The sequence below is a fragment of the Drosophila hydei genome, unplaced genomic scaffold, assembly GCF_003285905.1.
Source record: "Drosophila hydei strain 15085-1641.00,03,60 unplaced genomic scaffold, DhydRS2 tig00000001-arrow-pilon, whole genome shotgun sequence".
Lineage (NCBI taxonomy): Eukaryota > Metazoa > Arthropoda > Insecta > Diptera > Drosophilidae > Drosophila > Drosophila hydei.
This window is the reverse complement of record NW_022045643.1, coordinates 6,606,716-6,632,481: the sequence shown is the minus strand read 5'-3', so window position 1 is coordinate 6,632,481 and position 25,766 is coordinate 6,606,716. Positions and strand designations below refer to the sequence as shown.

The window sequence follows — 25,766 nt, the reverse complement described above, 5'->3', positions numbered from 1 at the left end:
AACAATAATCTTGAAAATATTACATTTATTAAACGATCACATAAATATGTTTTACAGGGATTCCAGTGTTTTCTGGCTAATTTGAGAGAGAGTACCATCCTCTACCTCTAGATCATCTAACATGGCAATTAGCTGGTCATCCTCAATTACAATCTCAGTTTTATTGTTATTATTATACAGATTTAAAGGTTTCGCTGTATCATTTCCACCCATCAGACTGCTTAGCTCTATTTCCAACTCTTCTTCGTCATGGCTGGCCGCCACTTCTGCTGTGCTACTTGACATAACATCTTGAATTTCCCGATGCTGATCCAAAGTATCGCGTACATCGGCCAGAACTTCGTCAACGTTGTCGTACTTGAGACCGGAGTTGCTGAGAACCGTCTGCAGAGCCTTAGCTCCAATTTTGTATGCGTCCAGCACTACGCCATTGTTTTGTGCGTCATCCACATTTGATAGAAGGGTTTCTATATTATGCAGCGCAATGCTACGTCGCTCTATAAATAAAAAAAATGAATAAACTTAGGAAATTTCTGAATCATGTTAAAAGTCCAATGCGGTACCGTAATTCTTTTCCAACAAACGCCTTTTTCTTAGATAAGTCTTCGCTAATTGCCTTTTGTTTTCCTTAACATAATGACGCGCTTTATCATCGTTGACTTTAATTTCGTCTTCTAGCGATTCCAGCTGTTGAACCAGACTAGCCTGCGTCATCTCCAGATTATGCATAGCCAGATCTGCCTCACTTATATTCAGACTTGCACTCTCGTCAGCTGTTAAATAAAATGATTAACAAAAATAGTTTTCTGAACGTGCTTCAGTATCGACCTGGTATTTTGATAAGGTGCACGTAACTGGTTTGCCTTTCGATTTTATAGTGTAGGGCCACTTGCCGGCGTGCCTGTAGAGTAAGTAGACACAAGTCCAAAAACTCTTCATGAATGCGCATTTGATATGTATTGCACAGTTTCTTGAAGGCTTCTAAATGCAACAATTTTCCACGATTTTTGCTCAATACTTTTTCTTCCACTTCACTGCAGATTGTCTGTTGGACAGAAAGCTAATTAACATAATACATATCAAATAAATTGAAGCATTACTCACACGTAGAACATCCAAGTGAATCCATTCTACAAAAGATTCTGCAATAACATCTCTTGCCAAAATGCTATATTTCAGTTTTTGCCAGCTGTGCCAAAGAGGACGCTTTACAAAGCTGTTCACGATCCAGGCCCTCCAAGTGTTCAGCGGATCGGATTCGTATTCGGTACGAAGACGAATCTGCTTTTGCTGCGCCATTTCTGCCATCACAACGTCAAGGCAGGCAGGTATTTGCTCGCCGCGCATAAACTGTAATTGGAGCTCGCGTAAACTAAAATTTGCTTTTCCCAAATAGGTACAGTATTGTCTTATAAGATCCATCCAGAATATTAGTTTTGCATCATATTCTTCGATATTGAAGTGACGCGGATGAAAGCTTGCAAATAACACCTTTATTTTGGATTTATCCCGCCAAACAGGCGGAAACTTAAATTCTTTGAGCCCATTATTCACGACTCTTATATCATTTTTTGTGCTCATGGCTAAAAATAAACAATCTGCGTAGTTTATATGGAACTAGAAGATTATATTTGCCTTGTTTTCTATGTAAAAAATATATATATATGCAGCAAGAATAGACAATTCTAATAAAAACTTATTTTTTCACATTTGATTTGTTTACTTCTAATTGTTTTTGTTTTGTTCCCAGTTTTGCTTGGATATTTCGCAAAAATGCCTAAACATTATCGATATTTAAGCGTATAATGTGGATTAATCGATAACAAGCAGGTCAGTAAAATCACAGACAACATAGCCAATCGATATTTGGCTAGCAGCCCATCTTTAGTCTGGACCAGAAAACAAAGCAATCAGCTGCTCTGATTTAATGCCAAGAAGAAGAAAGCGTGCAAGGCCACTAGATTTAGATTTTTATCGTAATTGTTATAAAGTTTTAATTCCAAAGTGCGAAGTTCAGTAATAAGAATTGAACAATATTGCCGTTCAAATCTTAATTTGCCACTAACAGCTGGAACAGCACTCAACTTTCAGGCGGCAAAAACAGATTGTAAACAAAGCGAAAACATATTTTCGTCAAACGGTTTCCAATGCCAATGCCAACAGCGTAACGTGCTACGAAAACGACGACCAGAAGCCATCTTAGCCAATGTGAGCAGCGGCTGTTCCATTACCAACGCAGCTCGTCCGCAATACAACTTCAACGCTCACTCCCAACAAAACAATCAACAACTGCTGCAGGTGGCAACGGCTGTCCTACGTTTTCAGCTGCAGTCAACTTATTAGAATATACGCCATAGCCGGTCTTTGACTCTTGACTGTAACGGATTGTGCCATATTTTCAATATGCAGGATGATGAAATTGTTTTCTGCCACCAGCTGGGAAGAGGTAAGTGCAATTTAAATAATTGAAATACTCTAATTAAAAACATATATCCAAGTCTTATTGTACAGGTGCTTATTGTAAAGAGTATTATAGCTTCGACGCGCAATTTGTTTTGTTTGTTTGTTTCTGCCCTCTTTTTTACAAGTATATATATATATATAATGTCACATATACATTAGTATACGTAGATATGTTTGTACGTATACAAGCTCGAAAGCTTACTTTGACTTTTTTGATTTGGGCGCCACTTGTCCTAACCTTTTTCTCTTTCTTTTCTTGCGCTCAGCTAGCATACAAAATCAGTACACTTGATTTGAATGTTATGATTGTAAAATAATGATTGTCTTCGAAATAACGATTTGCATTGTAATTGATCTTGTTAAATTGGATACTACACTGATCTGACTTGACCGTTGCCCGTCGTGCATTCAGATCAAGCTTATGTCAAGGGTATTTGGTTAGTTCAACTTTGATCGTTGATTTTATTTTTGAAATTTGCTTTCGCAATGCTTGAGTTGGGCTTCGCTTGACGATGTCTCCTCATTAATATACTTATGTATGTAAAAGTTGTACATGCATGTATGTGGCTATATGTATGTATATGTGTATTTGGTTGAAGCGCGCTTGTGACGTAGACACCAGCTCGGCTGTCGCCGCCGCCGCCGCTGCCACTGCTGAATGGTCGGCATCGCAGTATTGGCATCGTTTTTAACGAAGTGACAATGAAATTTCATTCAAACACGTTTCACGCCTGCTAGCGATCGGTCAAACGGATGCCCGACGCGCGCTGCCTGTTCAAAACAAAACGGCGAAATCAAAGCTGACCGTTTTTGGTTTTTTTTCTTTTTTATTTTGAGATCGTTTACCGTGCTGGCTTTCTGGCTGGCAACAATGTAAATACAAACACGAACAGCTAATGCTTGAGAATAACTAACTGAATGACTGCTATGCTCAGTGCAAAAAACTCGTTAAGATATTAAATACACAAACACGCGACGCATTTAAAATGAAAGTGCCCGCGCGCGACTCAAAATATTCGTTCAACTTGAAAATATTCAAATTACATAACGACAAAAAATCATCATCAACACACGCCTCACTGGCTGCCACGGCCAGTCCAACAACGGCCCAAATGATCTCGACTAAAAAAAATTCATGGCGCGCTTCGTGGCGTGCGGCCATTGGAGTTAGTAACAAAACCAAATCCAGCCACCACAACAAAAATAATAATAACAATAATGTTAATGTTAAAGATGACAACTTGAATGATAACTGTTTAAGTGAATCATGCCTACAGCCCGCCAAACACATCCCTAATATTGATGAGTTGATGTGTAAGTAACGCGCCATCCAAAGTCGAATATATTATGGAATAACACAAAGCATCTGATCCATATCAAAGCTCAATTTGTGTTTGTGAAAATGATAAGAACGAGAGCAGATTTTGTTATCTTTAGCAGACGCAAAAACAGTTTGTGAATCAAGTATACAAATTTGGAAGGTCACAGAATTAAACATTTAACAGCAATCTCAGCTCATCGAATGATTTGGTTTATGTGTCCCCAATTTTTAGCAATGTGGCAACCTTGTCTTCGTTAAGATGATAATAGTAAAATGAAAGCATAGTTAAGTTGTACTCTCTTTCTCTCTCTGTCTCTCTGTCCGACTGTTCCACTCACTGTGCATTACTAACACATGGAAAGTAGATAAAAATAAAGGCCACTCTTTACGTTTTTCAAGCAAACAGCTGATATAGCGGTTTAACGGTGAATGTTTAGAAACTTTGCCGAGTTTGTTTATTAAAGTCATAACTTTTTGAGCATACAACACAATAATTGTGTTTATATATATAATAAAAATGTAGCGATTAGATAGCAAAGTGGTTAATTTTGTGACTTAATGTAACCGAGGTAGAGACCAGCGGTCATTTTAGAATTTCTTAACTGGCCGATAACCAAGCGACGCATAAAGTGATAGATAAGCATGCATCGATCGTTCTCTCGCTCTTTGAGAGTGCGTCGCACATGTGTTTTCGATTCGAACTGCCAATATGTTCAACGCCAGTTACGCTACTCGTAATATTTAATCTAGGCAGTTGTCCACCGGAGTTAATAACGTACTGGCTGAAATTAAACAACATGCTGTCGCACCTTATTGGCGCACGTTAGATATACACATTACAGCCGTGAAATAGTGAATATTAGTTCTTACACTTAAGCAATGACTGAAATATTGGATTTTACATCGATCTTTGATCTCATCATTAAAAGCGGTACGTGCGTGACTTTAACAAGGAACTGGCAGCGAGAGAGAGAGAGCCTAGTTAAGCACATGTTATGAACCTTGGAATCAATACGGAGATATATATATAAATATACATAATGTACCAATAACAGACATTATTCTCCTACTCTCAAAATCAATTCGATATTATAGACTTGTGCCTAAGAACATGCCACAATGGGCACACACTTAATTATAATTGAAGATATTTGTTTTGTTAAATTTACATTTTATATTGGTTGTTTGATAACGTTTTCGAAGATTAGATTACAACTTGAAAGAGCAAAATGACGCAGTTTCAATAACCTGCCTATAAAGTATTTTTATCTATGATTAATATTATTTATCTTAAAAGCTATAGTAGATACCAAATTATATATTTAATTGATGTACAATTCAATGATTTGTTCTCAAAATTCGATTATCTGTTCAATTTTTGAATTTTTTGGATGAAACAAAATCCGAGTTTTGAAAGTTTGACAAGACATTCGTATTCAATAAATCAAGCAGATAGGTTTAGTTTTTTTAATTTTTTTAGCAGTTTAGTAGAGCAAAAAATGAAACGAAAATGACGCCTCAGCATAGATCAAGTATTTGTGTATTAGTAGCTCACAAATCTCTAGTTATACGAAGATTATGCCATCCTGAAAAATTGTATATATGTGCGTATATATGTGCGTATATATGTGCTCTCCAAATAACTCTATTTACCATTCTTCGATATGGTCTAAAATTAAGTATTCTCGTTTTTTATTAACTGTTTTAGCAATGCCATGGTTTGGCATGGATATTGGCGGAACACTCACAAAATTGGTTTATTTCGAGCCGAAGGATATAACGCCCGATGAACAGGATTGCGAGGCGGGTATCTTACGTAATATCCGAAGGTATTTAACTAAAAACTCGGCATATGGTAAAACAGGACACCGCGACACGCACTTGCAGGTAAGCTTATTAATTATGTATAAATATATATATATGTATTTATATTTAGTCTATATATGCATATGTATATATATATATATAATTTTTGTGTATTTATGTATATAATATATACATATATATGTATGAAGAGATCATATTTGTATACACACAATATTTTCTAACAGTTTTGATTTGTTTTACAACGCGTTGCTTGTTTTCCTACAATACTATTTCAATTTCTTCCCTCAATCATTGGCGATTACGTACCGAAAATGAAAATAATTTACATTAGCTTTAAGCAGTATGCATTATCTGGCGTGAGTTGCGCGTGCAATCGGTAGAGATCACCGGGTTTAGAGCCAGGTCGAATGATTCCTCTGCTAATTTCTAGTATATTGCGACGATCTATGACAGTAGAGCTTCGTCACAGACGTCAATGGCACGAATTAACCGTGAACCTGGCGTACATTTCAGATAGAAAGTTAAAATATATATATGTGGGGAAAACTTTCGAAACTGTTGCCAATGCCTAGAATATATATCTACCTTTTTATATATATTTTTTTTTACAACTAGTCAATTAGATATAAGTCGTTTTAGTAACAAGTTCTCTAATACACAGCATTATATTATAGTTAGAGTTATCTATAGAGAATATAAAGTTTGAACTTTGAGAACTCTAAATTATGAAAAGAAAGCTTTGTCGGATATCTTCTTGAGTCAAGTACTATAGAACATTATAGATATTATGATCAATCCCACTCTTATACATTTCGATTTAGCTAGAAACCGGCTGAATTGACAGCACTGTCCGGAACTTGAATTGTATGCAGGCCGCTGTCGTTGACGACAAGTTTACTTTACGTAGAGCATTCATTGACTTTTGACTTCCTGTTGTGCGTTTTCTATATTTTAAATGGTTATCGGCTTATTTACGTCGCTAATTACGCGCAACGCTTGTCGCAGAAGAATTCCCTGTCTCGAAAACTTTGATTGTTCACGTGTGCTTATGTAATTGTAATAAGGAGCGGTCTGTGAAATCTAGATTATGATTAAGCTTTGCACTTGAGCACTGGCAATTGTATGCAATTTATTTATGTATATGGAACTGTATTGAACTGAATCGAAATTCTGGTTTCAGATGGACAATGTTGAGATTCGAAAGCGACGAGGCTCTCTGCATTTCATCCGCTTTCAGACCACAGACATGGGTAATTTTCTGTCACTGGCCAAGCAAAAGGGTATGGCCGAGCTGGTGACCACGGTCTGTGCTACGGGCGGCGGTGCGTTTAAGTTTGAAAAGGATTTTCGAGATCAAGTCAATATGAAGCTGGCCAAGTTCGATGAGCTGGACACACTGATTAAGGGCATACTCTTTGCCGATATGCACAATGTTACTGAATGCTATTATTACGAGAATGCCAGAGAAATTATGTAGGTATTCCTCTCGGATATTCCAGTCTAATAACTTGTTATTAAACATTCGTATCAACTGCAGTAAGACAGAGAAGCGTGCGTTTAATTTCTCACAGCCGTTTCCCTTTATCTTGGTTAATGTCGGCTCTGGCGTATCCATCCTGGCCGTCTACGGGCCAGACAACTACAAACGGATTTCCGGCACTAGGTGAGCAATCTATAAAGACCATACTTGAACTATTAACTAACTCTTCTTAATTCGTATCTTTCTTACAGTTTGGGAGGTGGTACATTCCTAGGCCTGTGCTGCCTGCTTACTGGTTGCACAACATTTGAAGAAGCCATTCAATTGGCTACAAAGGGTGACAATCGAAAAGTAGATAAATTAGTCAAGGACATCTACGGCGGCGACTACAATCGATTTGGCTTGACAGGAGATCTAGTGGCCTCAAGGTAGGCAATAGATAAAATTGTATTTCATAGATAACGTAATCATGTGTGTGTCTTCACTGTAGCTTTGGTCAGATGCACATAAACGACAAACGCTCTTCGGTATCTAGGGAGGATCTCGCAAATGCTACGCTAGTCACAATTACAAACAATATTGGCTCAATTGCGCGAATGTGCGCTCTGAATGAAAAGATCGACAAAGTGAGTTTAGCTGCCTATGATTTGGATAAGCCTTGCTCTTAATATTATCATATTAACTACTGCCATATTTTAGGTCGTCTTTGTGGGCAACTTTCTGCGCGTGAATCCCATTTCAATGAAATTGCTTGCCTACGCTATGGAGTTCTGGTCCAATGGCACCATGAAGGGCCTGTTTTTGGAACATGAAGGCTACTTCGGTGCCTTGGGTTGCCTACTGCAGTTTAATGGGGAACTAGCCGCAGCGCTTAACGAGAGTCTGGATCATTCGCCGCCACCAAACACAACGCCACAACAATGTGTCGCGGAGCCGTCCAAAGAAACAGCAAGCTCAGCAGATAAGCCAAATGATAGCACAACCAGATAGTCACTTCGCTTAAATTGAGTATCAAATACTGTATCATATAAATAACTTATGCATCTTAAACAATAATATTGAAACTGAACAAAAGGGGTTGACAAATTGATGCATTTTCTCCCTATTAACAATACTTTTTGCACTTGGATTAAGTTTACACTTGTAGAAGATGCACAAATTGTAAATGAATGAAAACCACAAATAATGAAAATTGATAATTGATAACTGAATTGATGAAGTGCCTGTTAAAACGCAACAAAATTAAGGCTTCAATTTATGATAAATAATAATATGATAATATACATAAATTGAATACAATTGAAAGCCACACGCAATTTTTCGAACGTTATTATTGGACGCCAGGTAGTTCTATAAATTTGTTTTCCAAAATCATAAGTTTAAGCACACATACTATATATTAAAGTATTACCATATACTTGAACGCATAAACAGGCTTCTCTTAAACTATTTTAATTTCAATACGACAAATGTAATCACATTGAGATATGAAATTCGTAAACTATTTAAGAGAGGCTTCAAGAAATTGCTCATAAAACAATATACTAAATGCATATGCACTATTATAGTTAAGTTTTTTTACCTTAAAACAATTTTGATTATGTGAAACATAAAAATGTTTTCAGTGAATTTTAAGGCTTCTTTGTTTAATATAAGTTTGTGGTCTATTATTATAAGATTTTACCTTGTCGACTATTTCAATAAGCTGGTCAATGCAATTTGTTAATCGAAATCATATTTCAATTTGGATTCTCTAAGCTGAAAGGCAAAATGCAAATAAATATATACAGATAATCAACTGGGTAAGCAAACAACACACGAATGCTATGAAATTTAATTCAACAATTGAGTAGAAGGTAACACGTTTTTAATGATCTATTTTTTGATTGATCTAAATGCATTGATCTACATAGAGAACTAATTTAATTTACTTGTAAAAATGAAGCAAAATGTTACATTACAATTAGTTTCACTATCTTATGGTATCAAGAAAATGGCTGTAATCCCTTTGGACACCATAGTTTGTGGTGAAGTCGAACACGCGCAAGTTGTGATCTGTAGCCACAAACATGTATTGACTATCACAGGCAAGGCTATAGACCGGCGAAGTTCTGTACTGCTGCCGTCCAGTGTTGCGTCCCGGAAAGTACAGCTGTATATATTTGCCAGGCACACGAATATCGTAGAGATTAACGCGACTGTGATGCTTTGCACCGCACAGCACGGCATAGAGTCCGTCATACTCGAGACAATAGATGGACGAGTCAAAAGGATCCTCCCATATGGCAACATCACGATCCGTTCGTCGATCGAACATGCGAAATGTAGTATCAAAATTGGCAGTGAATAAGACTTGATCATCTTTTAGTTTTAGATCGTAAATGGAAATGGTGTTTGAGTTGAACACAAGCTCTTCACCACTAAAAGATATAGTAAGCATATGTAAGGCATGGAATATGTAACATATATAAGATAAGATACCTCTCCACGTGAATAGCACGCAATGCTCTGCGTCCTGTATCCGTGTATAAGCCTCCATAGAGCCACTGACCATCGTTGCTAACTTTCATAGACTTAAACGAATGGCCCAGCCGCATAAATAGATCAAAATGAGTCAATCCAAACTCTTTGGAACGTTTCCACAGCTTACAGCAGTTGTCTGTGCTGGTAACGTAAACATCATCCAGGAAATCCACACAGAACAAATACTCCTTGGCATGGTGCATTGGCTGCTCCGTAATATCATCGGCATCCTTAACAAAGCAGGTGCCACACACTCGTCCTGCAAAGATGGTGTCCTGCTTCTTCACAAAGTCAGATATATCTGATAAGGTGGGAGTGCTGATCTCCTCCTCATAGCGTCGTTGCAGCGCTTCGGGACCAGCCCGACGATATTTGCGCAAATAATTCGCATGAGTTATATACAAGGTGTCCGAGTCCAACCAAAGCTTCGAGGCGAACATCTGAGCGTGGTGATAATAATGTCGCTCCACATAGTCCCCTTTAAGCCAATTTCTAGCTATTTGTAAACGTCGCAAATAACTCAACTGCGTCGGATTCCTTGAAAGCATAAATTGAATAAGAAATCAAATTTCAATTCGATTTCGAAAGATATATATTACCTTCGCTCCACGCATGGTTTATTTCTATGTCCACATAGTAGCAAATCCTTTGTCATGGCGTAGAAAATGTTTTGATCGATGACTGCGTTCAGATAGTTGCTCGCCTCACACAGGATAATTAGTTCACGTTCAGATAGATATTTAAAAATTCTCAAAAGACAGTCGATGTTTAGATCTGTAAGCTTCATTTTGTTGGTTTGGTATATTCAAATCGTCACCAGCATTAATTGACGTTGTTTGGTTATGCCTAGCATTTATTACTATGTAATGTTTGGACGTGTAGTTGGTATTCTTCCCTTCTATGAACATCATACGCACAAAAATATCTCGAAACACGGGATTTATTATGTTTTATTAGAAAATCACCTTCCTTCTGACACTCTGTTGTCTGCCTCTTGCCAACTGCACAACAGCGACAAGAACTTAACATTCTCTGTTATCAACAGTCAAATTTGGTATTCGATACTTATGTGTGCAATATATCGATAATCCGATAATTGTCAAAAATCAACAGACGCAAAGCTGCATTCAAACTTTTAAAATATGTAACGGACAGTAGACTTAAACAACTATAGTTATAAATATATATATCAATTTTTATATATTACTTTCTTTAAATTGCGGCTTATCTTGTGCTATACACATATGTTATTTATAAATTGTGTATATGTACATAAAGTTTTTTAATGCTTACACCTCGCATCAATCACCCCCGCCATATAAAGCCAATCAATTAAATGTCAGGTTGTGAAACCAGCCAAAAGACACGAGTGTTGTCAGTGCACATCGATGCGTTTAGAGTTATTTAGCACAGTCTTTCTCAAATTAGTAATAGAACTTTAGAGACACATCTGCGCTAAATACCAAAATAAAGCACATGCCTTTGTCGTCTGAGATGCTAGCCGTTAACTAAAAAGAATTATTTGCTATTTTTTTATTTATTTGCATACATGGTCGATTCTTAAGCTTATAAGTTCAATGAGTCATTGTAGAGCAGCATTACGAAAACAAAATATGATTTATAACTAATCAATAAATCTCCAGAATTTTATAGAACATTAACATAATTTATAAGAGGTTTAATTATCTTTAATTTCTTTCTTATTTCTCACCTGCACATTCTTATCTACTATCAAAAAGTTCTAGAAGCACAACCACACCTAATTAAAAATGTTCCAACATTCCCAACTCAGTTGTTGACAGTCTCATACATAGAAGACGGTAATGGCGCCTACGTTACTCTTTGCAGGTCTAACGTTCTTACGAAATTCTCTCGCAAATTTTATAATACATTATACATGCATATATAAGTGTGTGTACGAGTGTGTGTGTGTGTGAATGTATATGTGTATGTGATAACTAAAGTACGTCGCTAGCTACGTAGAACTTGGCACGTCGACACTACGTTGGCTGGCTTATTGCGTCGTTAACTAAATAGTTAGTAAATATAAGTTTTTTTGGCAATTCGTATTAATGGAATTTTTGAGAAATAATAAAAAAAGCATATTGTAATGTTGAGGTTTGTGTGTATTGATTTATATACACTGCAATATTACAGCAATTTCACAAGTATATTTAATTTCCCCTATTTGACTAGTGCTTGAATTAAATACGAACTGGGGTTTTTTTGTGTACTTGGGTCTTTTGTTCAAAAAATTCCCTTTCCAATCTTATATTGTCCAACACATCCTTCTTTTAAATATACAAATATAAATATATATACAAAATATCTATACTTTCATATACTTCCATATAAATATTAGAAACACGTTTCATCTTTTGATAGGGCATACTTTTTCTAAAAGTTATATCATATGAGAGCCAGCGGCAAAGACTTCTTTGCTCTTTGGCATTGAAAACAACAACCTCATTCAATAAACTGATAAGGCTCTTATCAGTAGATTAATTTTTCGCACGTGTTTAAGCAGTCGATATTCCCACACACTTTTACTTGGGCAATCAAGGTAAATAGTCAATGACTAGCATATATAATACTGATACTAGCAAATATAATTTCGTTTGAATGACTATTAGGAAATGTTTTTCATTAGAGAAGGATATTATCTAATTTGGCTTTCAGCATATGATGTTGACAGTAAAAAGTCGCATTAACTTGATTTACTGTTACAAATACCAACTCAGCAGCTATTCTAGTCAATTTCAGAAACATGCTTATATGGTTAAAAACACATCCTAAAATATTAAAATTATTAATAACTAGTTAAGTAAAAGATCACAAAGTTAATGTTTTTTTAAAGTGAGATCAAAGTTTTTATTCGTTTCATAATTTTCACTTTTTTTCTTTCTTTCAATCATCATAATATGCGCAAAACTTTAAAAAAAATAGATTTATATAATAAATAACAATTTGCATTCATTGCCATTGTAAACATTGAAAATAATGCTTTCCATCAAATTGATAAGTTACAACAATTTACAGCAAAATATTAATTTATGTATTGTACATAAGTTTCTATTAGGAAGAATCAGTTGCAGTTACGACGATTCGTATACGAATTCGGATTCTTATATATGAAGCATACAATTAAAAGGATTCTTCAAGTAGAGAACGATCTAACAATTCGTTTCTGTTTGGAAGGCAGTGAGTTTTTTATCTAATATTTGTGTTTGTGTACGTGTAAGGTGAGCGAGGCTACAAAGTCTTTTACGAGTGCGAGTATCAAAGGTGGGCATCACCTTCGAAAAGGATGTTGACATGAAGAGCGCGGCCGCCTTAGCCCTGGCTATCGTCGCAGAGAGCAGGTAATCAATGCGCCTCATAGAGAGGTCCACTGCATTGAATCTCGAATTCAATCAAGATCTCACGCCAGCGAATACGAGAGAGCGAGCTTCCAGTGGCTTTGTGTTTGGCTCCTTGTCAAGCTTAGGTCAGCCCATATCCTCGTCAGCGTCTGCTTCAATCACAGTTGAACTACTGCTCAGAGGGCTGGAGCTGGAGCTAGAGCTGCTCGTTTGGGCCATTTCCAAAGTAGTGTGCGTATAGTCTAGCGGCTCCACGCCAATATCATCATCAAACTCATCCTCCTGCTTATCATCATCCATCTTGCAGATTTCACTCATGTGTCCCACCACCATACTCTCATGGCTATCCTGATCCTCCTCAACGTCCCAATCGTCGGCAATTTGCACATTTACTGGCAGGTACAAATGGAACGGTTTCTGCTCCCTCAGCCAGGGCGTTAGGAATAAATGAGTTGCCGTCATCCGCTCGGTGAAATTCTTGCGCAGCAGCGAGAGCATCAGCCAGCGCACCGACTTGGATAACGACATCGGTATTTGGACATTGCCATGCCTGATTACCGTTATCAGATTGCAGTTGGCTTTCTCGTAGAATGGATACTGGCCAACAAGCATTGTGTAGAGTATGACACCCAATGACCACATGTCCGCCGGTTTGCCCTGGTACGTGGGCTGCGGACAAAGCAACTCCGGTGCTGTGTACAGAGGGCAGCCGATCTTGTCGCTAAGCGTATCATCATCGCCGTCGAGTATCATGGAACCCTCTAATGATTCGTATTGCAGTTTAGTTCTGTAATCAACAAATAAATAAAAACATTTAAAATTAATGCTAATTCCATTTTATTTATTGTCTCTGTGGCGCTTGCAATCGCAGCCAGATGCAGAGTTGCATCATTTTTAAAATTGATAGTGTTGCCATTTACTATCGCATTACAACAGACACACACAGTCACACAAATCGATTGGCATTGCGTTGGCGTTGGCGTTGATGGCGTTGCCAGCCTTACTGAGCCGAACTTGCTGTGAGCGTATGTAATTGATATAACACAGAGCCAAGACGTGCACCCATCTCTGACAAAGCTGGCGACCCCAAACACACAAGAGCGGTGACACCATGTTGACATTGGCCTACATTTCCATGCAAAAAAAAAAAAACTAGAGAGAAACAAAGAGAGCGCTCGCTCAACTTGGGCCTATTTGTAAGTGACACAGTGCAGTGGCTGTGGCAACTCCACCTACGGCTTCAAAGTTGAAACAACAATGACAACAGATAATAAACATTGGAAAAAAAGTTAAAAGCTAAGATAATTAAGTGAGCGCCAAAAAAACTCAGCAATATTATTTTTTCGATTGTGCCATGAAACAAACAAACAAACACACGCACGCACATTCATACAAATGAATACATATGAACCTATCAATGTATACACGAAATGAAAAAACCTCGAGCTGACCCTGAGTAAAAATGAGCAACCAAAATTAAAACTGAGCGCGCCTTTTGCCATCAAACACAAATTACAATACGCCAGCTGACAAAATACGATCCATGCGCGAGAGAGTAAGCCAGAGAGAGAGAGAGCGAGAGCGAGTGAGAGCAACGTGTAGTCTAGCTGTTACAACAAGCGACCTTGTTTGCTTATAGAAGAGGGAGGCGAGCATTGCGCAGCCTATTCATTTGAAGAGCGTACAATACTGTTGCCTCTCTCTCTCTCACTCGCTCTTGCTCGCGTTGAAATTAACAAATTGTATTTTCCAAAAAGATACTCACACAGTCAATTAGACTTGAGAGGAGAGGTGGGCTGGGTGTGGAGGAAGACGATGTTAATACGTGCTGCTAATTTAAATGCTATTTAAATATCTATGCGCGAACCGAAAATAATAATACATGAAAATACATACAGAAGATCAGAGTCAGGGCCGTAGCACAATTTGACCTTAAAGTTGAATGGGTGCGTATATATATGTGTGTAAGCGTAAGAGTATGCATATATATAAATGCATGTGGCTTAGATTGGGTATATGTAAACATTCAATATATAATATAAACGTGCTAATCGATGTCAGAAAATCGATTATTGATTTCATTATGTATAATCACATTTTTTAGTATTTAAATTTAATACGTAAATTACCTACAATTTTTACAATTATCTTTATGATACAAATTTTTGCAAAACAAGTGCATTCAACTCATTTTATATTTATATATTTTGATGCCATATTTTTTGTTTTCAAAAATATCTGCAATTCACAATTGTGTATACTTTATACTGTATGCAAACTGTCTCAATTGTTGAGATAATTGAAATTGAGTCAGTCTTTGAAATAATAAAGAAACATTCGAGTGTACAGCAAATGTTTCATAAGGGTGAGTAATTTATTTGCAAAGAAAAAGCTTCTATTCACCTTTTATCTGAATAAAAAGTAAACAATAATAATGAAAGCTCTGAGAGTTTTATACAGTGAAATTACCTAAGCACAAATAAGATAATAAATTTGTGCATAATAAATGAAAGATTAAGATAGTACATATTTGCTTAGTTAACAACAAGCAACTAAACATTTATTAAATACTTGAGTCTCATACAGCTTGCATTGTGTAAAAAATAAATACGTTTTTGTGTAAAAACAAGTTGGCAACACGAAAAGCGGAAAACGTCAATGCAATAAATTTGCTAATTGCATTGGCAATGGAAACGTGAAAACAATACAAACAACAAAAAAAGTTCAAAAACATCCAACAGTATTGCCTCATTTGTAAGAACTATATAGATACACACATACATACAGACACATATATACATATATATAGTCAACATATATACCAAGAGAATCGGATTTACGTTTGTGCCTCTCACAATCAACAGGTACAGCAGAGACAAATAGGTACGAAAAAAGAAAAGTTATTTTGCTCGCCACGAGTCAAGATTAAGAATACATACATACAAACTTACGTATATAAATAAATACATATGAACATATGTACATTCGTCTGACGTATGCACTTCGTACGTACAAAAAAGCGAAATACAAAAATGAATTATTTTGCAATCGCACAGTACAAATTTTGAAGGTGAGCCTAACATTTCGAAGTGTACTGTACTCACGTATAAGCACACACACACACACACACACACATGTACGTATACGAGTAAATGAGTAGAGTAGGAACCTCGCTGCGAGCACTTTGTACGCTCCAGATATATGTATGTATGTTTGTTGCTGCTGTATTATCAGTATTTTGTGTGTACACTGTTGACTAAAATATTGAGCATGCTAAAAAGTTTACATAAAAGAACGCAATATTCTATTCACACCGATGTATTTCATCAGGTACAGTAATTTCCCATAGCTAAATACACATACAGACATACATTTACAGGCATATTGTGTCGCTGCTGTTGATCTATTCGTTTTTTATTGCAACACTTCTTAAATGTTCAATGTTACCCACAACTGGCCGACACCGAACACAACAGCCACAGCGACAACGTCGGCCAATAACAAGAGCAACAATTGTGGCACCAATAACACCAACACACAAAAAAACAACAACTGTTGCTCATAACGAGTTTTTATCGAATTGCAAAATAAAGATATGCAACCAGTACAGCGAGCAAATGTGAGCGAGGTGTGAATGTGTGTGTGTGAGTGTTGGTGTTGCCGTTGTTGTTGCTGGTAGTGGTGGTGGCGGTTAACATGCGGGTGTCGGGGAAGGGTCACTACCAATCGATTACGAAAGCCATCAACACAACATACATACGCATAAGTATGCTTATGTGTATGTCTTTATGTATGTAAATACATCAGTATGCTAGAATTGGAACTATACTCATATATGAACTCAATACAGTAGTGGCGCTCAGCGAAATCTAAATGGAAGTGACACAGTGTTGCCAGATTGAGAAACGCAAAAAATAATAAACTAGTTCTAACAGTAAAAGTGGGTAAAAGAAAGCGAGTCAAGTGAGGTAAATGAAAATATGCGTTAAGCTATGAAAAGCTTAGAAATAAATAAATATCAATTATTAACAAATCACTCGGAAAATTCAGCTTTGTTTTTGCCTTGAAGTTTTTGTGAAATAATAAATGAAATGAAATAGCCATGACTGCAGTAAATATTGAAAATATCGATAGCTTGGGTAGAGAGAAGCGAGGCTCAACAGGTTACTAGTTCATGGCAATTGTTTGCATACTAACCTCGCTTCGTCAATGAAGTAGAAGCGCTTCAGCTTGAGATCACGCAAGATGATTCCGTTGCGATGGCACACCTGCACCGTCTGGCCGATTTGATGAAAGATGGCGCGTGCCTCCTGCTCGCAGAGACGTTTCTCGTGTCGGATGTACGTATGGAGGTTTTCATAGACATGCTGGACGGGTGCGTTGATGATGTAGGTGCGATTCTTGGAGAGAGGCACCAAATCGTGGGCATCACGAATCAGCTTATGGCCATAGATGGTGCTGCGACAGAGCTCTTCGTCCTGTTCCAGCTGAAAGTAGGCGCGTTGCACCTTATCGAGCGGCTCGTTGATAATCTTGCAGGGATACTGCTTGCCATTGTACACGTCCATGCATTGCAGATTCGAGGATGTCAGATCGATCAGATGGCGATAAGAGGCGGGTGTTTTGGCCGCTGCCGCGGCTGAGATGTGATTAGGCTGGGCGCTGATCACATAGCGGTTCTTGATCACCCTAACAGGCTGTTCCCCGCTCAGTCCAAAGGCGTTAATGCTACCATTGATGTTTGTTTGTTCCGCAAAGCTCAAAGCGTGTAATTCGCGGACGCTGCCGGGCGTACGGAGCAGCTTCTCCCTAAGTGTCTGCAGCATTTGCGCCTCTTTTGTGGGCGTGGATATAGCAATTGGGGAGGGACTGGACGTAGCTGATGTAAACACAGTCAATGCGGGCGTCACTCGCTGTTCTCTACCAGCTGCTCTCGAAGCCGACGATGCGTCGATGTTGCTGTTGCTGCTGCCGGTATTGGTGTTGCTGCTGTTTTCAGAAGACGTCGCTAGTGCTGTTAGGAGACCGCTGACTACTTTGTTGGTTTCCAGTCCACTCGTATTGTTGCTGTTGCTAACCATTTTGTTGTTTGTTGTTCTTTGTTTGTTGTTGGGGTTCCAAATGTTATTTATGCACTGCTTGCTAGCTTACAATTATCACAGTTTTTGCTATTTATTCACTTTACTAACTGTTATTTGACTTTAGCTCACGATTGGCATTTTCATTGTCTTTCCTTTTAGTTGTGTTCGCTCGTTTCTCTGTGTGTGTGTGTGTGTAAGTGCGAGTAAACTTATTTATTTATTTTTTGTTTGCGGATCTTTGTGCTGACTTCAATTTCACTTGGTTGACGCAATACAGCACATTGCTTGCGAAATATTTTTAATAAACGAATATAATTTCGCGTACGTTGTAGTCGGCTGTTTTTCGATTTTAAAACAAATCGAACGATACAAAATTCACTCACTCGCACACGCGAAATGAAACGAAACGCGCCCGTCTGTCTGCGTTGCTCTCCGAAATATAAATGGTGGCAATCCTCATTTTCGTTTCACTTATGTACCTTACGCGACTTAAGCGCACCAGTGAGAGATAACGAAACAAGATATGTGACGTCACACTCACACAACAGACAGCGTTCTTATCTGTGCTGCCATTAAACGTATGTAGTTTTTGAAATTTGAGCTCTTAATTATTTTAACAAATTCTATACACTCATATATATTTTAATGTATTTTTGTTTATAAAATAAACAAAAAATAATCAATTTTTTCAATGGTATTAATCTTAATTTTTTACGTTAGTTAATATATGGTCATAGCGTTAATAGTAATTATATTTATATTTATTTGATTTATAAATAATTAAAATTCAGTACGTTATGTAAACTTTCTTATATTAAGCTTGTTTTGCCGTTTTTCCTCAATATTTTAAGAACATGACGTCAGTCATAATTCTCTATTTATACTCGCTTTAAATCAACTGTACACCGGCTCTCAGTGAGTAACCTTCTACATCAATGAGCACACATAAATTGAAACAAGCGGAATTGAAACAACCAGGGCTGCATTTTCAATAGTTGCAGTGGTATGTGTGAGAAAGTTAGGCTAGTGCGACGTTATTTTCGAAAACATTGCGTGGAACGTTGAAATACAAGCGCTTGCCTTCACATTGCATGCCTGTACGCTTACGTTTATAATTAAATGTATACGGAAATGTTCGATTGAGAATGAAACGTTGATTTTGAAAGCCATATGCCTGCGTCTGATGGGTTTTCAATGCTTGAAAACTACCCCTATATGCTTTGAATGTGTATACATGCACACAAACATTAAATATATTTACGTATACATACATACATATACAGTGAATACCGAAAGACGCTGACTGTATCAGCTAGAGCGATCGCATGCTGTGTGCATGTAAATATGGGTGTATGCATGCACGAAGTAAATCAGCACACTTTTCATTTGCATTCCATAATGCACTTTCACTGACGTTAAATCAAGTCTCTCAATTAATCAAATCAGGTAATGATTAACTATCGACTTGGATTCATATGTATCGATATATATATTTTATGTATGTATATGTATATGTATGTATATGTACATAAATATGAAATGCCTGCAATAATTATTCGATGTGCGCGTCGCAGTTTATGATTTCGTTGAGCAGCTGCGACTCAAAAATAAAGATCATTGGCCTACACAGGGAATTATGCCAGAGCACAGAGCAGATCAGACACACACATGCACATGTATGCAATGCAGATGTATGTTGTGTACATCTGTATGCGTGTATGCAGGTAAAGACAACTACAACTACAGGTAGATTTCCATTTTCCAAACTCCGCGTCTGCATCAGCAACCCCTAGATTGTGAGGGATGGCTGTACGTCCGAGGATGTTGCAGCTGTTGCAAGGTGATTTCCAAGTATACATACGTACAAACGTGCAACCGAAAAAAAACAGATGTATGCATTTGTGCATGTGTGCATTCATCTGTCGATCCAAGTGCGAGGTGTGCTAGAAAAGTGTTAGGCTTTTACTTTTGTGTATACAAAGAATTTAAAGCTAAATGAACATGAAAAACAATTCCACAGCTTTTTAGCTTACAGCAATTCTTGCATTTCCTTTTTGGCAGACTTTGCAATTCAAAATGATTAATTTAGACTTATTAACATTATCTTTAGGTTTTAAAACAATTGAATCCGACCTCGTACACTTATTGTTTGTACACTTTGAATTCATCGCGTCGCATCGTATCGTATTTGGTTCCTCTGCCCCATAACGTTGCGTTTTTTTTAACAACAGCCGGCATCCTCAACTATCACCTTGTGCTGCTTCAATACACGAATCTGGCAGAGCAAAACTTGTCAATGGCATTGGTACAGGCGCGTAGACATGAATATTGTGTTTAGGGGCCACCATCAAATCACATCACATCACATAGCCGGAAGACCTCTAAAGAGCAAAATACATAAAAATCTGTTTCTCTATTAAAATGAGATTCGCTTTAGCTGAATTACAACGGAAAATATTCAAATCGTGAAACGCCGAAACTATACGAAGCATAATTCACTTGATATCTCACATGTTGAAGCTGTAGTATGCTCACATAAGTATATATGTACACGCACACACATGTGTTCAAATGCATTTGTATGTGTGTACGCACGCTGCGAGCGTTAATTTTTGAATTTAAATTCAAAATACAAATATGTTAAGCTCAGTGCCAACGGACACTTGCGCTTGCGAAATAGCGCCAAACTGTTTTGTTGTCTCTGCTTCTTAATAAGTGCCTGCTGTATGCCGCTCCATCAAAAAGTCATGCGTTCGAAACCCGTTTTTTTTCCACAATTCGAACATATTCTAGCTTCAGATTTTTGTTGTTGCCAAGCTCGTAAGCTCTGGCACGAAACGCTTTTTCTCTCCCTCGGCGCAGAGGCCTTGGTCTCGGGTGCCATACGCACACATGTACAAAGTTGTGTGTGTGTGTGTGAGAAGTTCGGATACTTTGTATGCGTCATCATAGCTGCGTCATCGAAATGCGAACTTGTTTATATATGACGATGCTTTTGGGCTATCTCTTTCTTTCTCTTCTTCTGTCTCTCCTGTGCATTCACACTTTGGCTTGTAAGTTCATTTCGATAGATTAGCGCTGCGACATTCCACGAGCTCATGAATTTTCAATCTCGCATGAAATACACTAAAGTTCACGAACCATCTAAATGATTTCATATTTTTTGTTTTTAATCACTTTTGAGCAGATTCATATGTTGATAAATGTATAAATTGTATGTAAAGTATTTTGAAAAATAACACGAATTATAATTTTAACAAATATATAATTTTAATAATGAAAAATAATACTGGATTAAGTTTAATTGAAATTAAAATATTTGTAATTTTTTTTATCAATATAAGAAATAGCAAGTCAGACTATACTGTAACTTAATAATTGTGGCAAATTTCGCCATATGTTTACACCGGAAGCGCATTTACAATCTATCCAAATTATGCTTGCGTTACACATTGATTTGACAGATATTTTTTTAAATTTTAGATGATGTGATCGTTACGTTATAAGGCATACTTTCGGGGCTAAGGCATTAGTTGTAAGAAGCTTATATATTTTTGATCAAACTTTCCGCTCTTGAGATTTTACGGGTCAACCTATGGGGTATGTTCCTCATGGAATTGAGAGTTCTCTAGAAACCAAGGACCAATCTTGACAACTATGAATTGACTTCGATTTCCAAACTATAGATCCTTTTTCATATATTTCCATTCAAATAAATTATCATTAAAATGCTGATGTTTACATAAATATTTAATTGTATGTTATATATTTATACATATATCAAACGATTCAAATATACTTTAATATATCATCTTTAATATGTTTCAATTATTGTTATTATTATATTCTGTAAATATATCATGTACACATATAAGGGATATAAGAGAGAGTATATATATAGGTAGACAGTTCTCTGAAGTGGGGTAGTACATAACATTGGATGGGTAGGTACTTTATTAACAATTGTTACAGGCAGGGCTGGCCACATATACAGGTATAACATATGTATATATAGGTATGATCATCTGGAGGTGTAGAGTTACATTAATTTGTGTTCTTCCGACATATTCGTTTCAACAAGCTTTATATATATATATATAATTTTCGATTGATGTAAATTGAATAACAGATCAAATATAAATACATACATATATATATATATATAATATCGTGTTCCCATTGATTGATTTAATTTGGACTCTCTGCATTATCATCGCATTCCTCGTCCACAATGGGCTTCTTATCATCCATTTTCCGGCGACCCAGGAAACGCTCGAGTACCGTATGCTTGGCCACATTCTTGGAAGCCTTGAAGGATCCCCAGTTGAGTTTACCTGCCTCCGATGAGGTCATCAGTATGGAGTATGTGGAACAGGCTTCGCCCTCTTTGCTATGCCGTATGCCATACAGGAAGTAGACAACCATGCCAATGGTTACCCAGACAAAGAAGCGCACCCAGGTCAAGGCATCCAGATGGACCATCAACATTATGTTACTGAAGATACCAAGTGCTGGCACGAAGGGCACCAGCGGCACCTTGAAGTTCAAGCCTCGCGTGTTCTGATTGTGCACAGCCATGACAGCGACACAGGCGCTGGCTGCAAAGATGATGAAACCGTAGACAAGCAGAGCCCACCAGGTGCCGGAGTAGAGCTGTGCCCAGGATACCTTCAGCTCCAGGCAGATGGCGAAGCTCAACACAATGAACAGCAGCACAGCCACCGACACCACCGAGCCAGGTGCAAAGCGACCGAGCAGCGGCTCCAGCCAGCGAAATTGCGGCTTCAGGCGGCCGGCCAGAGCGCCCTCAATCAGATCACTCGTCGGCGATGCTGTATCAATGCTCGACTGCGAATCGGCATCCTCGTCATTCTCCTCATCCGGCGTATCCGGCGCATAGACAGGATTGGGGGTGCCCACGTGTGCCAGTGGACGATAGCGTAGTATGATGACACTGGCCGAGACAATGGTGTAGGCGAGCAGTGTGCCAATGGACATGAACTCCACCAGCTTGGCCAGATCGAAGACCAGAGCCAGAGCAGCACTCAGCAGTCCGGAGACAATCAGATTCAACAGTGGCACTTGGGTGCTCTGGCTGATGCGGCCAAAGCAGCTGAAGAGCAGACCATCCGATGCCATAGCGTACATGCAACGTGGCAGGGCATAGAGTGAGCCCAGCAAAGTGGTAGTCATGCCACAGAGTGCGCCAATGGAGATGATGTACTTGGCCCACGGCAGCTGCAGCTGGCCAAAGGCCTCGGGCAGCGAGGCAGCCGGATTAATCTCGCTAATGGGTATCATGAGAGTGAGAGCGGCGCTAACCAGGATGTAGCCTACCGTGACGACGCAAAGGGACAGCACTGTAGCGATTGGTATGGAGACGGCGGGATTCTTGGCCTCCTCGCCGGACGTGGCTATCGAATCGAAGCCAACGAACGCATAGAAGCAGGTAGCAGCACCTGCAATCACGCCACCAAAGCCATACGGCAAAAAGCCACCCTCCGCCTCGGACCAGTTGTCGGTATTCGCATACCAGAAGCCCACGCCAATGACCACCATCATGACCCCGATGTTGACCAGGGTCAGCACGCTGTTGAACACGGCCGTCGCCTTGACACCGCTGCCCAAGGCCGCGGCATAGACAATGCAGACGAGAAAGGCCAACACGTCCGGATATTCAGCCAGCCCTGGCTCATGAATCCCGCCCATCAGAGATAATGTCGTATTGGCTATCCAGCCGCCCAGCATGGAGTCCACATAGCCACTCCAGGCGCGTGCCACTGAGGCGGCGCCTAGCATATGCTCCAGCAATATGTTCCAGCCAATGACAAAGGCCCAGAACTCACCGATCGATATATAGGTATAGACATATGCCGATCCAGCCTTGGGCACGCGCGTGCCGAACTCCGCATAGCACAGCGCCGCCAGCATGGACACGAATCCGGCGAGCACAAAAGATAAAATGATGCCAGGTCCAGCCATTTCCTTGGCCACGGTGCCAGTCAGCACATAGATGCCAGCACCCACCATATGGCCAATGCCTACAGATTATATATAGATATATATTTTATATTTGATAAATACTTTTCAGCTATATGTATCTATACCCAAGAGCGCAATGTCGAAGGTGGTGAGGCAGCGCTTCAGCGGAGTCTCCATCACATCCGCTGGCACCGGCTTGGTGCGGTTCATCTTCGTGCATATGCCGGACATGATGTGGCCCAATATGGCACGCCTTGAACTAGGCATAGTTGCACTGCGAAATTCCTTCCTCGATCTATATATTGTGTATATATGTAAAAGTATTTCTCTATTGCCACAACAGTCGCACTTCGACCATATGTCACAGGAAAATCATATAAAAAATGCACTCGTTTCTCCCAATTGTTGTTTTTTAATTGACTGATTTGTGTTTATCTATATGATCTATTCAATTTTTTTAATTGTATTTGTTTTCCTGCTTTTTTGCTTTAATTTCCTTTTTGCGGCTCCTTTACGCGTTGCACTTGTTGTACACGAACAGCTGTGTCCGTATTGATTTTTCATTGGAGCAATCACTAGGCGCCCCCGCGGCCTTGCCTTGGTTACGACTTCCCCTTCGGCAGCGTTGCCAACACTGCTTACAACAAAAACAGTGTTGGTAAACTTTCAATGAAGTTTTCGCATTTCGTAATGTTTTGATTTCTGTTTTTAACTGAGATATGACTCGCTTATAGATAATTTTATATGCCTAAAAAAATATTTTTGCTTGCATATTTAGCTTAAAGTATCAGAAATTACGTAGACATCCTTATCTTTAGAGCTTTTAACTATTCTGATTACAGATTACAGTTTTAGCGCTATAAAGCCTTTTGGAAAAGTAAACTCTGTTACTAACTTACTAAATGCTTTTGGCTTGTGCTATTAGAGATCTTAGTTTTCGCTTAAATTGATTTCCTTGTAGAGAACTATTTATTTTATTTTTATTTTTTATATGAACTATATTATTTTATGTTTTTATAGAAATTTAAACTTACAACGGAATAAGTAACTTGACTGCCCATCGAAGTATGCTATGGAATTTTTAAATTAAAAATATGTTGCATAGTTTTAGGCATGAAAAAATATTTATGAAGACAAAAATTAATTGTATTTACTTTTATATGCACATTGCACACAACTTAAGTTATTTAAATAAATTATATTTAATAAATAATATTTAGTATATGAAGTAGAATTTTATAGATTTATATACATAACATGTTGTATATATTTCTTTGTTGCTAAAAAAACTTTGTATAACTGACAACAGAAGTAATTGCTAAAACATAAAGAAGAATTTTATTGATGCTTTGTTTTGGTATGCAAATGCTCGTGCATATGGTTTAACTATAAAAAAGAAAACATTTAAAACGACTATAATTTAACGTTTTTTTAGCTACGTATATTTCAAGTATCATTTGATTAGTTTGTGATTCTTTTGCTTGGCTTTTCCAAAGGCCGACAGCAGTTCACGCCAAAAGCATTTCCGGGCGTGAAGGCCGTTTCGCCAGCGTCGAGCGTAAGCTGTAAACATAAAAGGAATTTCGTACAGCTTAAGGCCCCAGGTGGGGCAGGTTTGATCCATTCCTCACATTGAGGCTTGAGTTTTTCTTCCAAGCGGCCTTCAAGATTTAGGCGTATTTGAACGTCTTCATGTGTAGCCATTTTAATTTATTGTTTATTTATTT

At 38.2% G+C, this 25,766-nt stretch overlaps 5 protein-coding genes across 9 annotated transcripts; 1 reads left to right on the top strand and 4 right to left on the bottom strand.

Moving 5' to 3' along the window:
• Positions 1 to 10: 10 nt before the first annotated feature.
• Positions 11 to 1,677, bottom strand: LOC111592258 (charged multivesicular body protein 7). Its single transcript, XM_023304346.2, has 4 exons — positions 1,105 to 1,677; positions 829 to 1,045; positions 564 to 773; positions 11 to 497 (listed from the first exon to the last, which is right to left on the bottom strand). The coding sequence occupies exons 1-4, from the start codon at positions 1,579 to 1,581 to the stop codon at positions 52 to 54; spliced, it is 1,350 nt and encodes a 449-aa protein (XP_023160114.1). The 5' UTR covers positions 1,582 to 1,677; the 3' UTR covers positions 11 to 51.
• Positions 1,678 to 1,874: 197 nt separating this feature from the next.
• Positions 1,875 to 8,546, top strand: LOC111592257 (pantothenate kinase 3). 5 transcript variants are annotated; one of them, XM_023304345.2, is made up of 7 exons: positions 1,875 to 2,446; positions 5,493 to 5,671; positions 6,792 to 7,084; positions 7,149 to 7,274; positions 7,343 to 7,519; positions 7,582 to 7,717; positions 7,791 to 8,544. In XM_023304345.2, exons 1-7 carry the CDS (start codon positions 2,404 to 2,406, stop codon positions 8,079 to 8,081), a joined length of 1,245 nt encoding a protein of 414 aa, XP_023160113.1. In that variant the 5' UTR covers positions 1,875 to 2,403; the 3' UTR covers positions 8,082 to 8,544. The 5 variants fall into 5 exon arrangements, with proteins under 5 accessions (XP_023160113.1, XP_023160107.1, XP_023160112.1 ...); XM_023304339.2 differs by lacking the exon at positions 1,875 to 2,446 and adding an exon at positions 3,200 to 3,777 and having other exon boundaries at positions 7,791 to 8,546; XM_023304344.2 differs by lacking the exon at positions 1,875 to 2,446 and adding an exon at positions 4,528 to 4,715 and having other exon boundaries at positions 7,791 to 8,545.
• A 432-nt stretch (positions 8,547 to 8,978) lies between these two features.
• LOC111592271 (F-box/WD repeat-containing protein 4) lies at positions 8,979 to 10,635 on the bottom strand. Its single transcript, XM_023304370.2, has 3 exons — positions 10,214 to 10,635; positions 9,573 to 10,151; positions 8,979 to 9,511 (listed from the first exon to the last, which is right to left on the bottom strand). Exons 1-3 carry the CDS (start codon positions 10,399 to 10,401, stop codon positions 9,064 to 9,066), a joined length of 1,215 nt encoding a protein of 404 aa, XP_023160138.1. The 5' UTR covers positions 10,402 to 10,635; the 3' UTR covers positions 8,979 to 9,063.
• A 2,068-nt stretch (positions 10,636 to 12,703) lies between these two features.
• On the bottom strand, positions 12,704 to 18,512 carry LOC111592277 (tribbles). Its single transcript, XM_023304378.2, has 2 exons — positions 17,174 to 18,512; positions 12,704 to 13,763 (listed from the first exon to the last, which is right to left on the bottom strand). Exons 1-2 carry the CDS (start codon positions 18,055 to 18,057, stop codon positions 13,103 to 13,105), a joined length of 1,545 nt encoding a protein of 514 aa, XP_023160146.2. The 5' UTR covers positions 18,058 to 18,512; the 3' UTR covers positions 12,704 to 13,102.
• Positions 18,513 to 22,217: 3,705 nt separating this feature from the next.
• LOC111592267 (cationic amino acid transporter 4) lies at positions 22,218 to 24,459 on the bottom strand. Its single transcript, XM_023304365.2, has 2 exons — positions 24,165 to 24,459; positions 22,218 to 24,098 (listed from the first exon to the last, which is right to left on the bottom strand). The coding sequence occupies exons 1-2, from the start codon at positions 24,304 to 24,306 to the stop codon at positions 22,246 to 22,248; spliced, it is 1,995 nt and encodes a 664-aa protein (XP_023160133.2). The 5' UTR covers positions 24,307 to 24,459; the 3' UTR covers positions 22,218 to 22,245.
• Positions 24,460 to 25,766: the final 1,307 nt, after the last annotated feature.